The sequence below is a fragment of the Phyllobates terribilis genome, unplaced genomic scaffold (genome assembly GCF_046119375.1).
Source record: "Phyllobates terribilis strain yellow unplaced genomic scaffold, ASM4611937v1 Scaffold_7363__1_contigs__length_38209, whole genome shotgun sequence".
Taxonomy (NCBI): Eukaryota; Metazoa; Chordata; class Amphibia; order Anura; family Dendrobatidae; genus Phyllobates; species Phyllobates terribilis.
Window position 1 is genome coordinate 18,643 of NW_027370104.1, and position 9,789 is coordinate 28,431.

Sequence of the window (9,789 nt, forward strand, 5' to 3'; positions counted from 1 at the left end):
GATTGCATTACATGTTCATCAAATGTTTCTATGTGTTCATCGATAATATTTTTAAAAAAATGTCCATGTGTTACAGCTAATATACTTTGATCGATTTGTGCTAAGGAATGAAGAATCATCAAGGAAATTCCCAATAATAGTCAATTGGGACTCATCACTGTTAAGGTCAAGAGAGGCGGAAGAAATCAAGATAGGAGGATTTGGAAGAGGGCATGTCAGAGATCCACCGGCTTTCTTTGTGAACACAACCAATGATGTACCTGAATCTTCAAAGACTAGAGAAGTGCTGAACGAGGATGAAAGTTTGTTGGTAAGCAACTCTTCAGTAACTCTTCATTATCTATTAAACACCTCAAAAATGTTGTTGTTAATCTCTACTATTATCGTTCATCATCTTTTATTGTTCATCAACTTTTCTTTCTTTGTTCATCAACTCTACTGTGATTGTTCATCAATTTGTCACTGTTTTTTCAACAACAGGGATTTCTTGAACAACATATCCAGGAGGGCAGGGATTTGGCAAGGGGTATAAGAAATTTTTTAGGAAGAATAGAGAAGGCATCGACAAGCTTAACAAACAACGGCTTGTTTAACAAGATTAATGAAGCTATTGAAAGAATGCTAAATTTGAGGGATGACAATGAGAAGGATAAAATAAATGAAGATGATGAAACTGAAACTCAGCAGCGATTCTGGGATGAAGCTTCAAGGTGTTTAGAAGAGGTTGAAGAAACAATTCAAGCAAAGAAGAAATATGATGAAAATGTGAACAAACCACAAGATGACTCTGACAATGTACCAAGATTCTCTTTAGGAATAGAATCCGAATCTCAAGAGGACATACAACAGGTTGTTGCCAGTATTTCAAGATATAATCAAACCACAGTCAAGGTACAGAAAGTGGATAAATTTAGATTATAGTTTCGTCCTTAGAAAAAATGATAGTATTACTTGTCTTTTGAAAAATGATGTAGTTCCCAAGAAATGTGGTGCAGACAGTGAATCAAGAGAATGTGCAAGGTAACCCAGTAGAGGAGACGGGTATACGCGAGGAAGTTCAACAAAGAGACGCTCTGAAGGTACAATAAAATATAGTTCATCATTACTTTTCATGTAGTTCATCATTTATTTCATGTTGTTCATCATTTTTTGTTGACAAAATTGTTTTTGCTAGGAGAAGGAGCTAGAAAAACCAGTAAATGTTCAAGGACGGGGAAAGAGTGTAATGGAACAAGATAACCAAAATCAGGAGGTACAATACAAACTAAAAAAGGTCTTTAAACGTTTCTGATTTTTTTGGCTAGTAAGCATTAATGAGTTTCTGATTTTTTTGAGGTTATGTTTTTCAGTTTCTGAGTTATTTAGTTTCTGAGTTCATCATTTATATGATTCTCTATATGTTCATCAGTGTTTCTCTATATGTTCATCAAGTGTGCATAAGATGTTCATCAATAATGCTGTCGATGTACATTAGTGGGCATCTATGTCTGTTTCCGAGTTTCTGATGTTTGAGTTTTGTTTTTCTGTTTTTGCAGTTTCTGAGTTTATGTATTTCTGTTTTTGTATTTGATGAATAAAAGGTTCCAAAAACAAAGAAGACAAGGAAGGTAGTACCGCAACATTTGGCCGAGAAAAGCTACAAAACTAGAAGTAAGAACAAATGTGAAGTGCAAGAGCAGGTGGAGGAAACAAGGGATACTGCAGTGCAGGAAAAAGAAGGGAATACTGCAGCACAGGCAAGTGAGGCAACTGAGGTTCCTGCAGAAAGAAGATACGTGTGGAAAAAAATTGAGCTGAATCCAGTCGTTGGAAGGGGGGATGCTACAAGGTTTAAATCTTTATCGTGGGCACATAGATCACCGTACAAACAAAGGGTGGTGGACATTACAGAGAAGTTAACCCCCACAGAGAGTAAATTATACAGCTGGATTACTGAAGATCCAACAAATATGGGGTACGCATATAAAATTTATGATAATGAATAAATCAAGATATATTAACTTTGTATTTTTATGTTGGCAGAGACATAGTGTTTAGCAGTGGAGAAATGAACTACAAGAAAAGTGACTTTGGTAGCATGAAGTTTGGCGAGAAAATTGAAAGCAATATTATAGATATATGGAGCCATATTCTGAATGTGAAAGAAGAACAAAAAAGTAATGCCAAGCCTCTTAGACTATTTGCAACAACAGAAATAACTGTAAGTGGCTCTATATGTTCATCATTTATTTTAAGGATGTTCATCATTTATGCTCTGGATGTACAATAATTATGCTTAAATTTTGTGTGCAGTCACTTCCCATTCTAGAAACATACAGTTTGAGAGATGCAACAGTATACTTTGAGGATGCAATGCAAAACCTTTTGTCAAAGTACAACCATAGAAAGCTGAGTGACATACAATTGGTAAGTTAAAAAATATATTAGTTGTTTATCATTTAAAAACATTGATACTCATCAAAAAGTCATAAACTTCTAACTATATGTTTTTGTTGCTTAATAAATGTGCAGTTTATGTTTCCGATAATCAAGGCAGGGCACTACTATTTAATAGCAATTAATGTCAAAAATCCTAGATTTGACATAATTGACAACTCAAACAAGGACGTGTCGATAAAGGAGAAATATACAAACGTACCTTCTGTTTTGGTATGCTTTAATATACTTGTTCAATATATTGTTCCATTATGTTCATCAAGACTTCATTGAATGTTCATCAGTTATTGAATATTCATTGAATTTTAATAAATTTTTTTTCATACAGAGAGCTATATTTAGCAGCTACTTGAGGAAGCAAAACATGAATAGCCTGGCAGATCTTATTGCTAACGAGAGAAGGTTACCCACGAACAGAGTTGAGATGCCTTGGAGAGGAGGTGAAAACAAGGTTGATTGTGGGATATACTTGATGCGCCATATGGAAACATACTTTGGACAAGGATTGCTCAATTGGAAATCACAGTTGAAGGTAGATGACAAGAAGCAACTAGAAGTTATGCGCGTCAAGTATACTGCAGAGATGATTGACACAAAAATCAACCTTGTTGCACGACATGTCACAAACAAAATTGCTGAATCTATGTGATGGATAGTATTGTATGCTTTGTGTATTGGAAAACTGTAATGGATATATTTTGGATGGATCTGTGTTGAATACTTTCTGAGTTCAGATCTAGATGCTTTGTGTATTGGAAAACTGTAATGGATATGCTGGTTTGTATATGTTCATAGGATGATGGATATACTTGGCTGGAACTGAGATGCTTTGTGTATATGTTCATCAGTGTAATGGATATGCTGGTTTGTATGACAGATATATGTGTGGAAAACTTTTGATGTTCATCATTTATATGATTATGTTCATCAATGTTTCTCTATATGTTCATCAGTATTTCTCTATATGTTCATCAAGTGTTCATAGGATGTTCATCACTGATTCTGCAGATTATATTGGATAGCTCATGATGTTTAGTAATGTTCATCAGTGTTTCTCTATATGTTCATCAAGTGTTGAAAGGATGTTCACCAGTATCATTCTGCACTGCTCGACGAGGGTCCGTATCATTCTGATCACTCCTATCTCGGCCGAGAACACACATTCTCCCTCAAGAACTTCACTTCTCGCTCGAGATACCTCCTTCTCGACGGGATCTCTCGACAGAAACTCCTGACGTATTTTCCCGACCGAGATTGGTACCTCCTCGACCGAAGTCTTCACTTCTCGTCGAGGATCTGCCTACGCTGCTCCTGCTCATCCTGCGTAGGCTTCTGCTCATCCTGCTCGTCGAGTATCTCTAGCTCCATCCCGCGTAGGTCATATGCTCGTCGAGTACCTGTCTACGTTGCTCGCCGAGTTCATCTCTGCTCGTCAAGTGGATGTTTTATGTTCATTAGTAATTTTCCGTATGTTCATCAAGTGTTCGTATGATGTTCATCAAGTGTTCGTAGGATGTTCATCACCACCACAAGACAAAATAAATTGAAATTTATAGCGAAAAAGGTTTAACATATCTTGTCTCTGCATAGTATATTGGATAGCTCGTGATGTTTAGTATTCCTCTCGATGATCATCCTTAATGTTCATTATTTGTGCTCTATATGTTCATCAAGTATTCATAAGATGTTCATCAGTAATGCAGAGTATTATATTCATTGATTTAGGCAAAAAGGTTCAACACAGTATTGCAAAAAGATGTTCATCAATTTATAAAAAAAATGTGCAAAACAAATCCTATACCGAAAAACAAAAAAGTATTATTGAAAATCGGTAATTCAAGTTCTTGAATGGCATGTGGTGCGGTTGTGACCGGGTTTTGAGCAAATTGAGCAAATCTTCATAATCTTGTTCATATCAGTGCGGACAATCTCTACCGTGCTCTTCAGCCGACTATTCCTTGGCCTGCCTTTCTTCTTTGTATGAGGGGGAGGGTGGATATCAACACTACTAGGGATAGGCCCAAGAACCTTCTCAAATCTGGCGTCTCTGGTTTTTGAAGGAGTCTTGGTACTATACGACTTACGCTTTTCCTTCAATGAAGCCAATAAGTCTTTCAAGTGAACAGAATCATCTTCTATATCATTTATAATACTATGCATCTCAGACATGACTTCATGAACCAACCTCCTTTTCTCATCCAAATCAACAACTTCCTTGAATACCAAAGCATCAATCTCAAAAATTGGCTTTAATGTTGAACTCTTAGTCCATCGCGGTAATATATATTTATCCGGTAATGTGACTTCCAAAGGATTACCAACACATCTAAGGACCAAAATCATATGGCAACAAGGTAGACCTATTTGTAAGAACCTGTTGCAAGAGCACTTCAAATCATTCGTGGCTTCAAGGTAGTCAACAACGAAAACTTTGCCAAAAAGAGCACGAACATGATAGTGATGAACATCGTCGTCTTTGGTAATGTTAACAAGAGCACAATCATACGCAGAAGACAATATTTGTTTTTGAACATCATCAAACACTGGGATAGTGAACAGTTTAGCACAATGCACTTCCAATTCAGTCGGTGTACGCATCAAAGGACGACGAGTGGAAGATTCATAGTCATTCTTTCGATGATTGTGCCTCTGGGAATCAATTGCATTCTCAAATTGTAACATAAAGACAACAAGAGAAGATGTGGAGCCAATGAAATGCGAGAAGAAGAAGTTTTGAGATTCAGACCTCGAAGTTGTTCTCAGTAAGGCACCCATGTGGACATTTTGAAAATACGCAGGGATCCATAAATGACGTAAATCAAACATTGTCTTAAACCATGAGTTATCTTGCAAATGGAAGTCTAAAATGATACCATTCCAAAGATCCTCAAATACAGTAGGAGACAAATCTTCACTCCATACAATGGCATTGAATCTGTCCCTGAAATCTTGAGTCTGATCAGGTTCAACTTTAATCTTTGAAGGCACTTTGAACATTATATGCCACATGCAGAAACGATGGACGCTTGATTGAAAGACTGATTCAACAGCTGACTTAACAGCAGCATCTTGGTCGGTCATTATGATGACAGGTTCATGCCCCATTGCATTTTTGAAACACTCAAACAACCAAACATATGATTCGATGTCTTCATTCAATAGCAACCCGAATGCAAAAGTTATTGAGCACTTGTAGTTGTCAACTCCAGTAAGTGGAATAAAAACCATGTCATACCTAAGAAAGTCATAACACATGTTCATCAGAAAAACAATAAAAACTTAAAAAAGTCAAATGTATAATGTTCATCAACAGTGAATTGTATGTTCACTAATACATAACAATATGTTCATCGTATGACTTATAAATGTTCATCAACAGATTCAAAAAACATGAATTATAAAATGTTCATCAACAGTGAAAAACATGAATTTACACAATATGTTAATCAACAGTGAAGTGTATGTTCACTAATACATAACAGTGAAATGTGTGTTCATCAACAATGAAGTGTATAATGTTCATCAACAGTGAATTGTATGTTCACTAATACATAACAATATGTTCATCGTATGACTTATAAATGTTCATCAACAGATTCAAAAAACATGAATTATATTTGTTCATCAGCAGTGAAAAACATGAATTTACACACAAAAAGACAGATTCAAAAAAATATAAAGTAAAAGGATATAAAAGTATATTAGAAGTTACCTGTTTGATCGGTATGTTGCATCGGCGGAAACAACATCACCAAAAAATGAAAAACTCTTGCGTGCAACCGGATCAGCCCAAAATAACCGAGTAAGTTCATTTGCATCATTAACATGGTACTCAAAACAGAACGCAGCACATCTTTGTTTCTTGCGAAGCAGGTTGTCAATTAGCATTTGAGCATCACAACCAACCATGAATGCATTAAGATCACGACTAAAATTCTTGAAATCAATCAAAGAAGCACCGACATTGGCATATGAACCAACAGAATTCTTGAACATCTTGAAAGCCTTACTAGTACCAACATTGGACTTCATGCAATTTAGAATAAAATCCTCATGATATGGCGTCAGTTTCCGGTGATCCCTAGCAAATTGCCTTTGTGATATATCCACCATACAATGTGTATGTCGCTCCTCAAAAATCTTCACACAATAACCTTGAGAACCAATATAACGAAGAGCAATCTTGGCAACACAACCAATCCTTTCTGAACTAATCTTCCTTTTCTTACTTGTAGAATTAGTACCGGGTGATTTCATATATCCCTGCCTAGTACAACACAGATACTTCCAAATGGGGGTTTGGCTCCCATCCTTAGAACTGGTGCCTGACATTATGCGAGCTCTGAATCCGGCTTCTTTCGCATAACTTTTATAGAACGTGATTCCATCAACAAGAGTTGGGAAAACTTGACCAACAAAAGGCTTAGGAGAATCGTTAGAAATGGGTAGGTAGTATTTTGTATTCCCAGGAGAGATGGAAACAACACTGTTAGCATCGCGGTTGCCAATCCCTGTGAAAAAGGGTCAAATTGTTCATCGTCTCTACAAATAATGTTCATCACCTACGTGTATAATGTTCATCAGTTATAACATAATTGTTCATCAAATAATAATACAGATGATGAGGCATAAAAAATATTTTTCATAAATAATCCTACAATGGACATTAGTTATAACATTATTGTTCATCACCTATGTATATAATGTTCATCGGTTATGAAATTATTGTTCATCAATAACAAAACAGACGATGAGCCATAAAAATATTCAACATGTTCATAACGTAATTGCGAACTTCAAAATTCAGTGAACAGATAAATTGAAGACACTAACCTGCGTCCATGTGTAGATAGATCGAAGAATAATGTAACGAAGCAAATCAAAATAAAATTCAGTAGAGAAACCTACAATGAATCAGTAGAAACGAAACGAAGCAAATCAAAAGCAAACTCAATAGAGAAAATCACTACAATGAATCAGTAGAAACGAAACGAAGCAAATCAAAAGCAGTACAAAAAACAAAAAAGCGCATAAACGAAACGAATCAGTATACCGAATCTAAAAAATGCAGAATCAAAAAATCAGTAGAGGGGGATGCAGAAACAAAAAAGCGCACAATCGACCGAGGAATTGAATTTAACCTATAGATTCGAAGCAATTCAGTAGGAGGCGAGAGTGCGCACAAAATCGAAACAAAATCGAAGCAAAATCGAAGCCATGAAAATGACAGAGCGTGAAAGATCGAAGAAAGAACGAACAGAGCGTAGGGAGCAAGAAAGAACAAAAGAAAAATAAATAAAAGAATTGGAAATACTCCCACGCGCGTGAATTCTGACCCATTGATCTGGACAGGTGGCTATTAAATCGGACGGTTGTGGATCATTCTTTTTTATTACCTTAAAATGTATTATTAGTGGATACTTTTCCATTTATTAATACCTCTCAATATATAAATAAAAATATAGCCATGAATGGTTTTGTTTAATTTTTCTCAATAAATATTTTAAAAATATTAAAATTTTTAGATTTTTAGATAAATATATTTAGATATATATATAATAGAAAAACATGCACTGATAAATGTAAAAAAAGAAATACGAAGTAGAAAAAGAGACGAATGGAGTACTACTTCAATCCACGTGTCATGCACACATGGTTAATTTAATATTTTCATATTTAAAATAAATAATTTATAAATATATAAATATGAATAGAAGATGTTTCCGGTGCGGATTAATTTTTCATGTGGACTATGCGGACTCATCACAACTGGTGCACTTTTGAGCATATTATTGGTGCACTCTCCGGTATGCTAATAAAGTGCAATAATCAATGCACTAGTGGTGCATTGCGAGTGCACTACTGGTGCAGTCCTTAGTGCACTAGGGTGCACTTCTTAGTAGTGTGATGGTGTACTCCTTAGTACACTACTGGTGTACTCCTCAATAGTGTATCGGTGCACTCCTCAGTTTTGAATGCACTATCAAGTACACTACTGGTGCACTCGCGAGTACACTACCAAGTGCACTCTACAGTAGTGGAGTAGTGCACTATCCAGTAATACATTGATACACTATCACAATCCTTACAGTGCTCACGAAAAATAAGTCTTCACTGATTAACTCTCATATAAATATATATAAATATATATAAATAAATAATATTAATAAAAATATATAATATTGAGTGATAATGTAAGTAATTAGATTTCTTATAGATTATAAACAATGATTGTCCTTGTAATTATGCTTCGTGAACTTCTTATTTTTGAGTGAATAATTCGGAATATTGCAACTTCTTTGAAAGATAGCCACAAAAAAATGATATAGAAAAAAAATCTCTATACTTACTCAAAGAAACCAAACAAGCATGGCACCATATGCTCTCTTTTCTAAAAGCAATCAATTTGCTTCACTACATTGAAACATAGACACACAAAATGATGTAAAACGAATTTTATCAAAGCATTTATGTGTAACGCTCCAAGTAGATAACAATGCATCACACTAAAATTCGGTTACAGTGGCACAATGAAATACGTGTTACAAGATTAAAACATGCAAGTAAAAATATATATTAAAAAAACATAACACCATTCAAGAAAGATAACAACATGCAAAGATAACCCTAAACACATACAACAACAATTACAAAGGTCCTCCGTAGTACATAATGGAGAAATTATTTAGCGAATAATTCTTCCATCAACTAATTCATGATCTCTTCTTCACGTGGTGTTCGATTATTTTTCCTTGCAGAAACTGAAATTGTTGCCACTTCTTGTCGATCTCTAGACCACGCTGCATAAGCTTCCCTATCTTTCTTGCTTCTTTTTCCATTGTCTATTCATGTTTTGTATCATAAATATTCACCTCATCGTCCACAGGATGAGTTGAAGATGCCACATTATTTCCCTTCATCTTTTTGGCCTATTTGATGTCGATAGAATGCTCAAAGACACTTGTGAAACCACTTGTTAGAGTATTGGAACCCTCTATATCAGTGTTTGATCTTTTTGAGCATCCCAAGCTATGACCCTGTTGAAACTGAGAACACCCCCCTGTTGATATAGATGCTCACATGCATGCTCAAATCTAACTGGATCATTTTGTTTCTTTAGAAAAGTCGCATATGCATTATTCATAACATTATCCTCTGACTCTCCACTTCTTCCTCCCTTATGTGCATCGCAAAAGAGCACCTTTAAACATGTTGACATCCTTATTAGTTTTACCCTAACTTTCCTTAAGACTCATGGTTCCTTTAGGGAGAATTAATCCTTTGTTCTTGTGGTAAGTGGCATGAATTATTCCCCAAATGAAGCCCTTTTTGTTCAGTGTTAACAATAGGGAT

General features: G+C 35.4%; 1 protein-coding gene across 1 annotated transcript; it reads right to left on the reverse strand.

Annotated features, from left to right (window-relative positions):
- Positions 1 to 4,272: 4,272 nt before the first annotated feature.
- On the reverse strand, positions 4,273 to 7,279 carry LOC141251652 (uncharacterized). Its single transcript, XM_073670379.1, has 3 exons — positions 7,270 to 7,279; positions 6,149 to 6,947; positions 4,273 to 5,671 (listed from the first exon to the last, which is right to left on the reverse strand). The coding sequence occupies exons 1-3, from the start codon at positions 7,277 to 7,279 to the stop codon at positions 4,273 to 4,275; spliced, it is 2,208 nt and encodes a 735-aa protein (XP_073526480.1).
- Between the last annotated feature and the right edge of the window lie 2,510 nt (positions 7,280 to 9,789).